At 35.5% G+C, this 17,747-nt stretch overlaps 1 protein-coding gene across 5 annotated transcripts in view; it reads right to left on the bottom strand.

Moving 5' to 3' along the window:
* Positions 1–2,486: 2,486 nt before the first annotated feature.
* Positions 2,487–17,747, bottom strand: part of Arhgap5 (Rho GTPase activating protein 5) — a 76,680-nt gene continuing 61,419 nt past the window's right edge. For all 5 annotated transcript variants that reach the window (XM_036205777.1, XM_036205776.1, XM_036205773.1 and 2 more), the window contains 4 exons: positions 14,484–14,561; positions 11,825–11,956; positions 9,719–9,824; positions 2,487–5,172 (listed from right to left, as the gene is read on the bottom strand). In XM_036205777.1, coding sequence (XP_036061670.1) covers positions 4,845–5,172; positions 9,719–9,824; positions 11,825–11,956; positions 14,484–14,561 — 644 coding nt within the window. In that variant the 3' untranslated portion in view covers positions 2,487–4,844. The remainder of the gene's footprint in view (positions 5,173–9,718; positions 9,825–11,824; positions 11,957–14,483; positions 14,562–17,747) is intronic.

Below are 17,747 nucleotides of genomic sequence, written 5' to 3'. Positions count from 1 at the left end.
TTTCTCTAAATTCACTGAAGTTAGATTTGAACTGTATTATAAAAACTATCGGTACTTGTAGCACAGTAAATCACTGGATGTAAGGATATGTGGCAAAACATACACATGGATTTAAAAATAAACGATAGCATCTGTATGAGTATGTGCATGTGAGTGCAGTTGCCTGTCAAGACCTGAAGAGGGTGTCAGATCCACTGGAGCCTGAGTCACAGGTGGTAGAACAGCCTGATCTGAGTGTGGGGAACTAAACTCAGCTCCTCTGCAAAAGCAGTAATGTTCTTAACCATAGGGCCATCTCAGCAGCCCCAAGATCATTGTTTTGAAGAATGGTGTCTTCCTTAATTAAATATTATTTTCATCTTCAGATATTTGGTGACTGGAAATGGCTAAGAATTCAAATCCAAGATATGCACAAAGATTCAACTCAGAGAACTCACCAGGTCCACAGAATCTGACAGCATATACCCATAAAGTTGGGCTTATGTTATTTTTAAGCCATGAGACAGCAAAAACATGTATTTTTCAATATTAATAGCTATGCTATAACTAGAACAGGTTTAAAAACTATATCCAGTGGTTCCAAAGAATGCCTCTCAAAATCCAGACTCATATGTATATTTAATTTGTATATTTTATCTTGTTTTCATATTTTTTTGACCCTTTTTAAGGGCAGGGTCTCATGTGTTCCAGGCTGTATTCACATTCATTATGTAGTAAAGGATACTTTCCAAACTTCTGATTCATCTGCCTCTATCTCCTGTGTGGTAGGATTGCAGATATGTACCAGCAGGCTTGGTTTATGTAGTGCTGGGGGCTGAATTGAGGTCTTGATGCAAGGTAAGCAAGCACTCTATCAACTAAGCTACATCTCCTCAGTTCCTCCTATTTTTAAATACTTATGTTCACAAATACCTAGAATGAGTTTTTGATTTCCTTTCATGGTATAAGGAAAGTCCAATAAAAAAAAATCATCTAGTAACATTTTAATTATATTAATATAAAGTTTTAACTGATCCTGTTTTATCTAAAATTAGTTGATTTTTACCAACAAAATGGTAAAAATAGGCAACTTTAACTTAAAATTGCACAGCTTCTTAATCTTTTATTTAAAACATTTGTTACATTGGAATTTTACTGATACTTAAATTACTGCAGCACCATCTAGATAAAGCATAAAATTATATTAACTATAAAAAAACCAAACCACTTTTGAATTCTTAAAATTATATATACATATGTTTATATCTAGTTGACAAATAGCATCACAATTATTACACTATTAAAAAAACTGAAAATAAGCATGGAAGCTAAGGTCTAAGTTTTTTATTTCAAATGTCCCCTTTGTTTACATCTAGGAGATATTAGAAACTAGATTTCAGTACCTCAAAACAAAACAAAACAAAAAACAACCCGAAAGTCTTTAATATTTACATCTACTATGGAAAATAAGAGCTGCTTTTTTGGCTAAGTTAGATTGCTGTTACCTACAGTATTTACACTGTAAATGTTAAGGGGGGGGGGTACCACTAAAAATACCACTTTAAACAAATATATTGTGCCTGGACTTTTGTTCTTACGATATATGTATACCCTGGACAAGCGCATATCAAACAGAATTTGACTTCTTAAAAAAAAAAAAAAAATCTACTCAAAGTGTGAAACAGAGACCCTCTATGCTTCTTTATGTTGTTTATCTAAATACTGTTGAGCCTGATTGTGGTGATATTTTAATTGTGCTGAAATGTGATTTTATTTGTATGTTAATAAATAAAGTTTATCTGGAGATCAGAGGTCATAGTGAGCCAGGAACAGAGGTCAGGTGGTGGTAGCCCACAACCTTAACTCGATCACATGGCAGGCAGAGTCTCAGTGTGGTCAAGGACACAGCCAAGTGTGGTGACATGAGCCTTTAATCCCAGTACCAACCATAGAGACCTGGAGGTCTGTACAGATGGGCAGTGATGAGGAGGTCATGTGGCTGGGCTTAGAGCCAATGAGAAGGCAGAATAGGAAAGCAATATAAGTGCAGGTTAGGCAGGAAGAAGCTCTCTCGTGTGGGAAACTACAGCTTGGTGGTAAGCTAAAGGGTAGTCAGTGGCTCTTCACAATTTCTCTGATCTCCTCGACTATTACCCCTGTATTTGGCTCTGTGTTTCTTATTTACTAAGATTGTTTAGAAATTCGTCTACACCTGATATTGGAATAATAAGCATTGAACTTTAAATGAAACAATGGCAACATGTACAGATGTAATTTTTTAATATTGTAAAATGTCTTGATGTTGACCCATAATTATAAGACTATCTACTATTCTTTTAACCCATTAAGTCTCATATACACATGCGTATATGTCTGTCCCTAAACAGTAAAATGTTCCAGGGATTTACAAGGAAAAAATGATTCAATTATGTTATTCTCTTCTTAGAATTGTTTTTCTAGTACTTAAAACACATCTATATCCTTGGGCAAAAACAAACACAAGTCAGTGTCACAGACTGAGCTTTAAAGCGCACTTTAATATTCAGTATCTATAACCTACTAGTAATGAGCCAGATGTAGAATACTGAAGTGATTCACTATGTAGTAGTGTGTCAAGTCAATGATAGAACACATAGAAAAGTAAGAGATCAGTTTTGGGAAAGGTGTTAAGGTGGTTAATGTGGAAACTTCTAAATGCTAACTTTAATAACAAAAATAGTTCTAAATGTAAATGAATGTTAAATTAACACATTATAAAAGAGAAAGGCTTAAATAAACTGGAACTTATATATTACAATAGTAAAGTTAGGACAGAACAAACCAAAGATATGAACAGTTCTGAAAATTCTTTTAAGCCTACTTCCAACAGAAATATTCAGGCTTTTTTCCTGTACATAGTTGATGCTTTATCTATACCATTTATAGTAGAAAAATAAATTCTTTAGCAACCTAGAAACAGTTTATAAAACTCTTAAAGTTTAATTTTCTTTGCCAGACATGCCGATGTTAAACTGACAGCTATAAATTAAAGCTATATAGACATAGGTATTAAGTAATATAGAACAAGTTAAGAATACTACATTTACCGGATATTCTTTTTTAAAAATTACTGTACTTTCTTAATTCCTGTGTGCTTTGCAATAGGAATAATAGGGACTTTGTTCTCTTAGAAAAGATAATAACATGTAAGCATATGACACAAATAGGGTAATTTATAATATACATGTACTTCAACAGTAGCCTGGTTCATGTTGACATCTTGGTTGAAATTGGAAGTACAATACCTAAGATATAACAATTAGGAAAGAATATTTATTTTAAGACAAAATGGAGCAAATCAAACTCTTAGGAGCCTTGAATCTCAAAAATCATCAATTTACTATAATACAAATAAGGAAATCTTAACGTTGAAATATAAAGATTACAATATTGACCAAAGAATTTCTTCCTTACTACACAAAATATGACCCAGCAGTAAAAAGCAAATCACTTTCCTTTTCCCAGTAAAACAAATGGTATGGTTTGGTAATAAAATAATTTTGAATATAGCCCAACTAAATTTACCTATTATCCAGTCAGAAAGTTTTATCATACTTTAGTGTTCTGGTTTAATCTTCACTAACAAAATATTTAACCCCTAAAGCAGCAGTCATTTATAGCAACTCTGGTACCGACATCAAAGGGGGGAAAACTGGTTTAAAAAATGGTGCAAAAGCCATTCTGGATCGTAGAACAACACATCACAGGAAGAATAGGAATACAAGTTTGTGATTTTATATATACATACTCCAAGGAGTCTGTCAGTACCCAAAGTATTTTTATTGCTGTATTAGCAATGGAATTTTTTGGGATATATTCTCAAGGGCCACATAAAAATAGATTCAAGGAACAGATTAAATTGAAGTCCTAGATTAAATGTTTGGTTTAAAGAACTTTCTACAACAAATTTCATGTTTATGTATGAAAAGTTATATAACCTTATATGAAAATGTCATGAAGTATTTTTCTACACTATACTAAATGTATTCCCCAAGAGGGAAAAATTAAAATATCTAAAATATATTAGATTAAGATTACAAGACCATCATAGATCTTTTGAACATGCATCTGTTTACAGAATTAACCGTATACAAAATGTATTTTTTCATTAGAGATCAGAAAGAACTGAGTTGGTGACAACTACCCTTTATACCACATTATCAGCTCACTTGAACCACAAGTGTGTCCTTGGTAGGTGAGTAAAAGAAACAAGTTCATTCACTCCTCATCAAATCATCCACAGATTTACTTAGAAGATGAAGGTGCAGAAATGGGAAATATGTTACATGTAGTTTTTTTCTTTCTTTCAAACAACATCCCAAGCACGGCACAGTAGCCTGAAATTATAAAATACTTAACTGGGCTTTAGTTATCTATACAGACTGCTTGAATGTAAATTAAGTTTCCAAATTAGCACATCAAATAACAAAACCAGCCCTAAAGCAGGCTGAAAGCATTAAACGTTTCATATATGAGTTTTTAAATCATTTAATTTCTATAGAAAAATTTTATTCACAATATAATGTGACAGAAATTGCCACAGGAATGATATACTGATTGCAATAAGGTTGCATGCAGCAGCAGCTTTGCATTTTTATAACTATTTTTTGTTTATAAAAATTAAACCCTCTCCAGTCATGCTTACCATGTTTTTAGAATTCGTAATGTAAGTAAACAGGGAATACCATATAGTTCAAAGAGAAAATGTCTCATCATTTTGAATGTGGATTATCTGTAGGAAACAGGAAATATACTACTAAACCCTGAAACATGCATGTCTAGATTTGCTTTTGTCCAATTTCAGGCCATTGGCAATCACATCCTACTCATATAATACCAAGAGGGTCTGCCTGCAATTGTGGTTGAATTAGCTGAGGTTGCAAGGGTGGTGGTAACTGAAGGGGTACCATTGATTCCACCAACTGTCCTGGATTTGAAGGTGGGGGAGGAGCCACAGTGTTCGCAGTTTCTACAATTTCTCCATTGTAGAAGAAAAACTGACACTGGTGAATAAATGTTTCAACGACAGATTGATGGATTTTAGTGGTAGACAGAAACTCCCGATTTTCAAAATCAGGTCTCATCAAAGTCGGCCAAAAACAGATGGATAAGTTGTCTGCTGTCATTAGGTTGATTTTATTTTGCTGACTAACCCTGAAATTATAAAACGGGAGGGAAAAAAGAAATCAGAACTCATTGAAATTACACAACCCCAAAGCTAGTTTATCATTTATGCTAATTTCAGATTTCAATTTTTTCTTAGCAGTATATATTCAACTATATTCTAAAACAAGAGAGCAATGAATACTTATTCTTCATAAGAATGCCAGACAGTTAAAAAGATGCTGCACCCCGGGGGGCTTAAAGGTTTACACATGCAAGTCTTTTCAATTTGAAAAAATCCTTTTCTTCTAGGTTAAGGCGGCCAACTGGCAAACATTAATGACTTTCCAAACAGCAAATTCTAACTGTGGATCCAAATTTTTAGACTACTGTGGGAGATTAAGAAATAAATCAAGGCCAGGCAGTGGTAGCACATGTCTTTAATCACAGAACTCATGAGGCAGAGGAAGGTGGATCTCTTGAGTTTGAGGCCAGTCTGGTCTACAGAGCAAGTTCCAGGACAGCCAAGGCTACACAGAGAAAACCAAAAATCAGGGTATGTCATCCCTTTAAACCAGCTTAGGAAAACTTAGCATAACCTATCTGGCACCTAGCACACTATAAACACCTTTTAAAACATTATGTTGTATACTGTTAAAATTTTATCTTAAAGACAACATTCAATAAATTCTACTTTAAATGTCTTACAATTTAACACCAATTTACAAGTGATTATATAGTACTAAATGATTTTCATCCAGTCCTTTAAATACCTGAGCAAGACCTTCTATCACCATCTCTAGTAAGCACGACATGTAAGAAGCAAACCTTAGACTATAAACTATAAATTATTATATTACGTTTATTCAACCCTCTTACTCTACACATAAACGAACACTTCAAACTGGGCATAGCAGTGTCCATCTGTACTCCCAGTTCTCAGAAGCGGAAGCAGTAGGATGAGAGATTACAGGTCAGCCTGAGCACACAAGGAAAAGGAAGAAAAACTGTCCAGGAGACTGTGTCATAGCAGCAAGATCTTCAAGATTAAAAAAAACGAAAATAAAGCAAACCAAAAAACACAAACCAAAGGAAACTTCCAGACACAGAAATCACTCACCTAAAGTAAAATATGTAGCCTAAGATTGTGTTCTGTGATGAAAAAGTCACTATTTCTAGTGAAAAAGAGACTCAAGTGAACAGTGAGAACCAAGTCAACCACTTGTTGATGAGTAGCAGTGGCTAGTACGTACAGTGTGGTGTGCCATGTAGCAGTGACGTGCTGGGTTCAGAACTACCTACAAAGTAGAAGACAGTATGGAGAGTCTAACTGAAGCTACTGTATCTGTTAGAAATTAGGCTGATCAGGGAAAGCTTCATGGACAAGGTGAAGTTTAAGGTAAAGTCAAAGGCAGTGGATGTGGGAAGAATGGTAGGAAGGAAGGGAAACTGAGTTACAACAGTGGCTATAGCGTTTGTCAGAACCTTCTGGAGGGCTTGTTAAAACAAACTGTTGGTGACTATCTGAAGTTTGTGGTTTATTATGTCTGTGGTGAAGTCTAATAGCATACATTGCTCAGAAACTCTCAGATAGCTGCTGTTTTGGGAAGCATACTTTCAAACTACTGGCATGCTAAGATGTGCCACAAACTGATACTCCTGGATAGCTGCTAGTAAAAGTTTACCACAGCATAACTGCTGTTTATGGGAAAGAAAGGAAGCGTAACCACTTAGAACTACTAGTGTTACTCAGTTTAGAGTCTATCTTAAAGAGATAGAGCACTATTTTAATTCTGAGGAATCTTTGGGGCTGGAGTGATGGCCTAGCAGTTAAGAGTACATGCTGCTCTTGCAAAGAACTGGAGTTCAGATCCCAGCACCCACACTGTGGTTTACAACTATCTGGAACTCCAGTTCCAGGGCAACTGTTGTCCACTTATGACCACCACAGGTATCAGGAACACATGCAGCACACAGACGTGCATTAAGTAAAATCATACAGAAGAAAAACATCTAAAACATATCTTTAGCCAAGATTTTTTTCTTTTCTTTTCTTTTTTTTTTTTTTCAAGACCGGGTTTCTTGGTGTAGTCTTGGCTGTCCTGGAACTCGCTCTGTAGACCAGGCTGTTTTAGAAAGATCATCTTGACATTAGAATCAGTGGAGGGTAGGAAGAAAAGTTGGCAAAGACAACTGTTAACATTAGTAGTTCCTGAATGAGAAATAGTAAATGAAGTTGTGGTAAAGGAAAGAAAATGGAAACATAATTAGAAAAATGGATTTATGATCACTGCATAAAAGAGTGAAAGAACATGATCAAATAATCATTCCACAGGATAACTTCATAATCTTGTCAGTCTGTCAAAGAGCTGTATGACATGTATTTGTTTACTAGAATTCCAGGCCCATTTGTTCACTGCTATATCCCTAGTACTGAGAGGCTATGGGGGTAGGGGGGGTTAGCAGTAGCTTCTAGTTAGCTTCAGTTATCAACCTGACATAGTCTAGAGTTACCTAAGGGAAACTCAACTGGGGTACTGCCTCAGACAGATTGGCCTGTGGGTATGCCTGTAGGCCATTTTCTTGCTTGAAGATTTATGCAGTGGGGCCTAGCCCAGTGCGGGTGGTACTGCCGCCAGGCAAGGAGCGCTGGGCCGTACAAAAACTTAGCTGAGCAGGAGTTAGGGGACAAGCCAGCAGGCAGCATTCCTCCACATGGTTTCTGCTTCACTCCTGTCCTGCCATCACAATTTAATGATAGACTCGAGAAGCATAAGCCACATAAATAAACCCTTTCTTTCTCTAAGTTGCTTTTGGCCATGGCATTTATCAGAGCAATGCAAGAGAAAACTAAACTGTGCAGGAGATTGCTCCTTTTCAAACTGAAGTCGGAATAGCTTCTGCTCTACCTCTAGTATTTCTCAGAACCACAAAGAATGCAAATTAAATAATGCTTTCTCAATAAGGAATGTGGTTCTCCTAGCATATAACAAAGGAGATTTACATATTCTGAAACAAACTTCTTACCATTATAAAGACTATAAAGCTATAAAACTAGTCCATGAGTTATAATGTGAACAATACTGTTTGATATAACCTGGCATTGTTTCTCTGACTCTTGACTTTCTCCATTCTTATTTTGGTCAGCTCAAACAAGCCCCCTCTTTGTTCACATTATCAAACAAGCTTTTGCCTGTGCTGTTTACTATTGTACATAGTCAAAACCACTTCCAGAATATAGCACTTAAGATAACTTTGAAGGTGGGATAGTATATGATTCTTTGAGTATGCTCTGCCCTATCCTTTTTTCATAATCTTTTAAATCAAGTTCAATTGTTAATTCAACCTGTTATGGTCACAAGATATTGCTATTCTCTATATTCAATAAGGTTTACAGCTTCCACATACTCTGTTAACAAAATATCAACCACTAATTATTTTTCAAAAGGGGAAAAATCTTACTGTATTTATCAAGTTGACAGTTTTGTTTTGTTTTTGAAGAAGGGGGATTTGGAAGAACGGTTCTAAAGCCAGTTTAATTTTATATTGCACAGACAGCAATAATAAAACTTCAAATATTAGTGAATAGTCTCTTTTAAGAAGAACAGATTAGAATACACTTCATTTGGGCCCTATTATGATTATTGAGGTTTATTTTTTGGTGGAGGGATCAAACTCAGGGCTTCCCAGATACTAGGCAAATGTTCTACCACTGAGCCATACCACAACCCTACAGAATTCTTTAAATTGCCACTAAAAATGTTTTGAATAAACTTTTGATAAGTTTATTTTATTTGTATATGTGCAAATAAAACTTTGCAGAAATTCAAAACAAACCCCCCAAATACTCATTTATTCATCAGAACAACTTCAATGAAGTGTTATTGTCTCTCATCTGATAACTGAGAAATGGGTAGTTTCTCTAAGGTTACAATTGTAACATTGCAAACTGACACCTGTCTGACTACACTGAGCAAGTCTTCACAATCAACACTATAGTGCCTGTTACTGAATGTAAATCCCAACTGTAACATATTTATAGAGTTATGATACAAGAAGTAGTGTCTCATATTTTGAGTAACAGGATAGTTAGTTTGTGGTAAAATTTCCACATATGGAATAAGCAAACTATACAACACAGTCTACAGCACCAGGTGAAGTGAATCATACAACAGCTGCACTCTACTTATAATTGCCGTCTTCAAACCCCAAGTCTCCAACTCCAAATATGATGATTTGATTATGTTGGTTACTATCATTTTTTTTCAACTATAATTCTAAGATTCCACACAAGAGAACTACTAAAGAAAACAGAAAAAATATATTGTTGGGCTGGGTATGTTCAGTGGTAGAGTGCTTGCCCAGCATATGGAAGGCCCTGGGTTTAATTCCTAGTGTAATAATTAAGGAAACACTGATTATACGTGCAAAATATTATCACAAAGCTTTATAGATATGAATTAGATAATATAGACAACCATTACAAAGGATCCAAACAGAACCTGGTTAGTCGGTATTCCCCTTAATAGAAATTATAATTATCCAGCTTATAAAGGTTACAGGTTTGAAACTCAATGTGCATTTTATCTGCAAGTACCTGTTCAGATGCGTTATCACATATCTGAATACATCATAGTTTACAGGATGAAATTTCTTAACAATTTCTTTCAAGGCATGAAGGCGCTCTGTTTTATCTGGGATTTCTATAAAAGAGAAATTTTTGTATAAAATGAATAAACTTTCAAATATCTAATACAAACTTCCAGTTAATATTTACTACGAAAATTAAGACCACGTTTGAGGTATATTGTACTTCTATATATACAACTACAAATTTATTTAGAATTACCTAATTCCTTATAAGTACGTTAGTCTCTTTTAATATTTGCACAATGGATTGTAAGAATTTCAGGCTTTATGTGTACAACTACTCAGTCCTAGAGCTGAACAACAAAAGCAATAACACACAATATTGGTAAATGAGCCTTGTGTATCTTTCAATGATATTTCTGAAACATGAACTTTTTTATTTTAATGTGTCATTAAGTTTTTCTTTTGATAAAAGTATGTCCCCCAGGTTCAAAGACTTCCAAAAGCAGTGATAGGCACATTGTAGTCCTGAATCCATAGCTATCCACATTGCACTGACTTGCATTACCAGTAGCATAAACATTTAATGTAGTTATTTTCCAAGTTAACGCAACTATAAAACAGGATAGCTAAAACACAGTATAGCAATAAACAAGAGGTAAGAGATTTATTTTTTCTCTTTCACTTTACATCATGGTAGAATTATCAAGTACTAAAAATTCTCATTTGTCACATTTTACTTCTAAACTAGGCCATTAAAATGAACTTTCTAAGTAGGAAGTTCTAAGGTTAGTGTTTATAACCTAGAGATTAACACCTAGGAATATGTATAAGGCAACTATACCTTGTGACAATATATTGAAAGTTTTTTTGAATCTTTACTTTTTAAAAAGAGATGTTATTTTCAAGATTTTTATTTTTCTATAATTTTTGTAAGGAGGGGTATGCTGCACAAGTGCAGGTATCCCACTAGTAGAGAAAAGGGTGTTGGATCACCTGGACCTGGAGTTACAGTTGGTTGTGAGCTGGCACTGGTGCTGGAAACTGAACTCAGGTCCCCTACAAGAGCAGGAAGTGCTCTTTACTGGTGAGTCATCTCTCTAGACCTCTTTTAAAACTTACTTTAAAATTGATTCACTATTTATGTGTGTAGAGATGGGCGGGGGGAGGCATGTGCCACAGGGCATGGAATACAGGTCAGAGGACAACTTGTTCAAGTTATTTCTGTCCTTTTACCATGTATGTTTGGGGATCAAACTCAGACTGTCAGGTTTGGTGGCAAGCAACTTTCCCTAAGGAGACATCCTGCTGGTTCAGAACTGTATTTTAACTAAAAACAAATAACTGAGAACTTTTAAAATAAAACTAAAGAAATAATCCCATTTAAAAGACCCTGAATACTTACACTAAAAGGAAAACCCTAGAAATTACATTAATTTTAACCATTAATGCAAATTAAGCACTAGGTTTCTCGATGCTCAAATAAACTTTAGGTTCCATTTTCAGGATAAATGATATGTGCATACTAGAAACATCTGAGTGACTGATGCAAAGCAGGAATACACTTTGAATCAAGTACTCTATCTGACGGACTGCCTTACTCCAAAGTACTTGGTAAGTAAAAACATCCTTATCTTCTGGAGCATTTAACTCTCTAGGAGGGGCTGTGCAGGCAAGCACGAGGACTGAAGCGCAGAGTCACCACCCATGTAAAATGCAGCAGCATGGGTAGCTCCAAGTGACCCCAGGACTGTGGGAAAGAGGAGACCAGAGGATCCTAGGACTTGCTGACTGCCAACCTAGCTCCACGTTCAGAGCAAGAGAGAGAACTTATCTTGGAATGAGGTGGACAGTAATAAAATAGGACACTCAATATTCTCTTCTGGCCTCAAAGTGCACCTTTTTCCTGCCCCTCATTATCTGTGGAAGTAGCTAAAACAAATATCCCTAAGGCATCCATGGGCATCGGGACTTTATTTAAATTTAGTGGAAATCTTTAAGACATATTTTAAATAAAGTGAGTTTTTAACTAAAAATTCTAGTGCATAGTTGATTCTGACAACCAATATTGAAAACCACTATCACCATCCCCCAAAAGGAAGTTTCTGCTTACTTGCTGCTTCCAATAGCTCTGGATGGAGTGAATATGGAATCAAAGGATCTGGCAGATCAGCAAAGAAAGCTTTGAGAGCTCCAGCTACAGCATTTACCGTCACTTCCATGGATACTAGATTGATATTATGATCTACAAAACAGAATCAAAACTTAATTTATATAATGAAATTTTAACTTCCTGCAGAGATAGAGTGAACAGGCATCTTTCTGTCAAAAGACATTTTTCATTAATTGCTTTTCCTCACAGGCCAGCAAACTACAGATCAGGAAGACAACCTCATGCAAAAAGCATTTGATTCACAAACACTGTATGGTATAGTATATATCAGCAGAGTTCATTAAAGAATTTTAATTACACTGTTATTTTAATTACTTGTTTATACACAGACTATTTAAAAGACTGTAAGAAAACAGAAAGACAAACAATACAAATAATGTGTAACAATTCTAATTTGGACCTTTAAACTTTACTTTGTAGTATTTTAAGTAAACAGGTTAAATAATTACCTCATCAGTAAAGGGCTGATTTAAAGAACAAAAGTAGAACATGCTAAAAGTGTTTCAAGTCACTTACAAGTGAAAATATAGATGAGAAAAAAAATCATCCCATGACTTTGAGACAGTTATTATGATTTTAGAGCATTCTTCCTTTGAGCCCTTTCATGATCACTTAAAGAAAACATGACCCATTTACACATCTTACTGGACAAGCACTATCTCATTAGCCTTTTATTTATTCTTTCATCTCCACTGTGTGATGAAAAAATTAGATCTAGAAAGATTAACTTGCTTGAGGCATAGACGGTGGCAAGACTAAAAAATAAAACCACTAAATTGAATCCAAGAGCCCAAACTATTACTCTGCCCTCCTCACTGAAAGTGGAATTGTACCAATTTGACATAGAATACAGTTTCTCTAATATTTCTTAAAAATATGGTAGAGTACTTTTGGCAACACGGCATTCTTTTACACAGGAATATACATTCCAACAGGTAATGTTTTGCCATTTTAACAAACATAAACAATTATTCTACCTCACTACCATATACAACATTCACCGAGACATAGGTACTTCTCCCTCCTCTCTTTAAATTATAAATACTGCAACAAATGCCTTTAACAAGATCATGCAAAGGCTTTTGGAATACAAATTCCTTGAAGTAGAATTTCTAAAACAAAGGAATCTGAATTTTAATATTCACAAACTGCTTCTCAAAATGTACCTACAACAGATATAGAAAATATGTTTGCCTACATTACCACAATCTTTTTCACTGATAATAAACATAATCTTAAAATAAAAACTTGTCATTGGTAGAGGCTGAGTATATTTTCAAATATATACTAATGGTTTATCTGAATAAGTCTCTCTATACTCTCAAGATTTTGTTCTTATATTTTCACTCAGAATTTTTACAATTTTAGGTAGCCTAGATTGTTATTCATTTATGCTTTCTAGGTTTCTTACTAAATTTAGGCCCTTTCCGGTCAAAGACTATAAAAATATTGACTTACTTCTAGTAATTTGATTTTCATTTTTTCTTTTGATCTTTGATCACACATGGAATTCCTTACTAGTACAGGCTCCCTTTTGAATTTACTCCTAAATATTAGTTATCTGTTACATTACATAGTGCCATTTCTGATATAAATGTTGCTAAGTCATCATGAGTAAATTTACTTCCTTTTTAACTCTGGCACTGGCTGTATAGATTCTATCATTCTTTTATTTGTAGTTGCTTATTGGGTCAGAAATATAAAACAGGGCAAAAACATCCCACTGTCCATAATCTATCATAGCTTACCTCAAAGTGTTTGCTTCGCTTTTATCACAGTCCCAGCACATAAAAAAATTCTCATTTCTAAATAAGACCTATAAATTTTATTGCCTATAATACTCTGTTTCAATTCTGAGTATCCTTCTTTTCCGTAAGTTCTTTCTTGTCTTCTAGCCTTCACATACCAACATACAGATGCAATACTGTATTCTCTGAGCCCATCTGTTTCAATTGTGTCAAATCTTTTTTATTCTAAATGTATTTTAAAAGTTTAATATTTCCAACTTCCTCTTCCTGTTTCCTAATATCCACCTTCCTAAGACAACTCTAAAAGAATCAACGTTTTCTTTCTCTTTCCTTCCTTCCATCCTGTTTGTTTTTGATACAAAATTTCACTATTCGGCCTTGGCTGTTCTTGAACTCCTGCTTCCGCCTCCTGAGTGCTGGGAATAAAGGTGTGTACCACCATGCCAGGCTCTGGATTGTCTTGTTAGTACCAAGACAGTCCTCTCCCAGTTCTTCTATTTCCTTACTGTGGCAACTACCATATATTTAATATTTCTAATCACACTTTTAAATGCTCTCCTCTCCTCATCCACTTCTTTTTTTTGTTGTTTGTTTGTTTTGTTTGGTTTTTTTCCCAAGAAGGGTTTCTCTGTGTAGCTTTGCGCCTTTTCCTGGAACTCACTCTGTAGCCCAGGCTGGCCTCAAACTCACAGAGATCTGCCTGCCTCTAATTCCCAAGTGATGGGATTAAAGGCGTACACCACCAACACCCGGCTCCTCATCAACTTTTATAAGGAGTTTCAAATAAAAATTTCTTACCATAAAATTCTAATAAGGAAAACAGTAAGATAATAATTTTATTTTGTAATTACCTTGATCAAACTGCTTTTGAATGTTGTCTTGATCAGTTTTATTTCCACTAACACGGTACAATCCTTCAGTACATAATCCTAAGAAATTAAAAAATGTTTTTACAAACACATATATCCACAACAGAACATGCTTAACTCTAAATCCTTAGCAACCTGTCACAGTTTACAGAAATATTAGAAAATTGATTCCTGTCTAGTATCATTCCAGGAGCAGTATGTCAGGGCCTTTGCATAGGGAAACATTTCTCTCTGTTTGTCTGGTTACAAGTATTTCATGCTTTACAAAGTGTTATACTGGGAAAAAATTTCAACTCTCAGAAATCTGTGAAGATAAAATGATCAAAACTTTACTGTCATAAAATTTATGAGGACAAGGTCCCATCCATAAAAACTCCGAGTCAACACTGAGACAACCACATGAATTAGTCTCGTAAGAACTCAGGCATGTGAGAGAAACTGGGTTGTGTCTGATGTGGCAGTACATGCCTACAATCGCAGCCCTAAGAAACCGAGGCAGGAAGACATGAGGTTCACAGCGAGTGTGTCTCAGTGAATGAATGCATGAATGGGAGGGAGCCAGGAACAAAAGAATATATTTAACTTATAGAACATGCTACAACAAGGAATTCTTACCTATATTATGAGCAAAATTTTCTAAAAAGCAATTGTTTCTAATGGCTAGAAAATCAGTTATGAAAGGACAAAAATGTGATGAAGATGGTTTAATTCTTGACAGGAATATGTATTTGTCATAAATGCATAGATCTGTACTTGTAAGATCAATATACTGTGCTCTATGTAACTCGTGTCCATAAAAAATTAAACAAGCAAATACTGAATACTCTGGCAATCAAAAGCTGAGAAAATGGCTCAGTGGATAAAGTGCCTGCCAAGCCATTCTGAAGACCAGAGTTCCAACCTTCAGGGCTAGGTAGGTGTGGCAGCCGCCCATAATCCTAGCATTCTGGAGGTAGAACTCGGGTTTCTAGGACAAATTGGCTAGATAGATTAGATAGATGAGCCAGTTGGCAAGGTCTGGGTGTAGTGAGATATCCTGCTTCAATAAATAAGGCAGAGAGTAACTGAGAAAGACACTAGACATTAACTTTGAGCCTCTGCATCCACACACGTGAGCACATACCAGTGAACGAACACACACACACACACACACACACACACACACACACACACAGGCACGCATGCACGCGCACACACACACCCCGAATCAAAAACTCATTCACAACCAGGTGATATTAGAATTAATCATTTGGGTAGACTCTAGTTATCAGTTAGAAATAATCAAGAAAACTGAAGTTTCCCCAATGAAGAAATATCACATGTGGATGTAGTGTTAATGCTTGCTACCAGCAATTCTTGACTGCTTGCCTTCTGATACTGAAACAAATGCAAATTATATATATATATATATATACATACACACACACACACACACACACACACACACACACACACATAAATAAAATCACTGTATTATCTCCTACTGGTTATTTTTCTGGTAGAAATCTGAAAAGGTAAAAGTTATAAAAGAAGGGGAGAGAAACATGGCTATCATCTTTCCTTTATGACTCAAGCATGCTAATACCATAAAACAAGAAATACTAACTCTCAAGAACACATCGCTACTTACTGCTAATGACTGAATGTCCAACTCTTCTGTAAGGTCTAGTGCCAGTGGGTTTTTCCTACTTTCATTTGCATTACAAACACACACCTACCAAATGAATTGTATCACAACATTCTCTAGATCGTTACACCAATTAAAACACCTCTTCCTCATTGACACCTTCTTTGCTATTTCCACTTAGAATCAACTTCTTTAGAATTCCCACAGCACTGTAAAACTGTAACTATTACCACTAAGTACTTTTTATTAGAGTAGAACAGACTCTTGTACACCAGCTGTAGATGTTAACAGTATTAGCAACGCCCTGTCATCTTCAAGGTCCTTCACACCTTGTAGTGGTTCTCAGGGGAGACAGTGTATTTCAGGGACCACTTGGCAATGCCTACAAACATTTTTAGATGTGATAACTGGAGGAAGGAGTAAATCAGTTCTTTTGTCCTTGCTGTGATAAAACACCCAACATAAGCAACTTAAGGAAATGGGTTATATCTGTGGGCCACTGTTTGAGAGTAACTAACTTAAGGAAATGGGTTATATTATTTGTGGGCCACTGTTTGAGAGTAACTAACTTAAGGAAATGGGTTATATTATTTGTGGGCCACTGTTTGAGAGTAACTAACTTAAGGAAATGGGTTATATTATCTGTGGGCCACTGTTTGTTTGAGAGTAACTAACTTAAGGAAATGGGTGGTATCTGTGGGCCACTGTTGGGAGAGTAAGGCCCAGTCTGAGCTCTCCCTCGCCTACAGAATGGCTTCCACCCAATTCGACCTCACGTAGAAATTTCCACAAATACGTTCAGATATTTATCTCGTAGGTGATTACAGATGAAATCAACTTGGCGATATTAAGCATCAAGGGGACCTAATGAAGTTCTGACATAATAACGCACAGAGCAACAACAACAAAGAAATACAGCCAAGTGCATAAGCCAACTAGCTGCTTTCACGCTGACTTATAACTCCTCTTTTTGTTGTGATACATTTATACCGCAAATGCACAAATTTAACAAATTTATATTAACAGACACCTAATTTGCAAAGATGTAATTTCTGGCAATACCATAAAGGGATGGAAAATATCTGTATAGGAGTTTTTATTTAATTTGAAACAAAAGTTAAATTGAAATAAAACATGATGGTTTAAAGGTTTCAGATGTGCTGGGTGTAGTGGTACAAGCTTTTAATCCTAGCACTTGGGAGGCAGAGGCAGGAGGATCTCTGTGAGTTCGAGGCCAGTCTGGTCCTACATAGTAAGTTCTAGGACAGCCAGAGCTACATAGTGAGACCCCATTTTGAAAAACATCAAAAAAGTTACGATGTTTTTTATAACCCCTGGTAACAATTAAAAAGCTAATTTAAACTCACCTTTTGTCTCTTAACAGATTGATTAAAAAAGAAAAACAAGACGCAGTCTCTAAGATACCATCACAGGCCCAATGACACAAATATTTGAATGTAAAGAGATGGAGACTTATCAAGACACTAGTGCCTGTGCCTGTGGTATCAACTATTTAAAAGTCTGAGAAAGGAAGAACAGTTGAACCCAGGAGTTCTAGGTAATAGAGAAGACACTGTTTCAAAAAACCAAAAATAACAACCAACAAACCTAAAAGGATT

This window comes from Onychomys torridus, chromosome 14 (genome assembly GCF_903995425.1).
Source record: "Onychomys torridus chromosome 14, mOncTor1.1, whole genome shotgun sequence".
In the NCBI taxonomy this organism is placed as follows: Eukaryota; Metazoa; Chordata; class Mammalia; order Rodentia; family Cricetidae; genus Onychomys; species Onychomys torridus.
The sequence above is the reverse complement of the archived record's forward strand: the minus strand, read 5'-3'. Positions and strand labels throughout refer to the sequence as shown.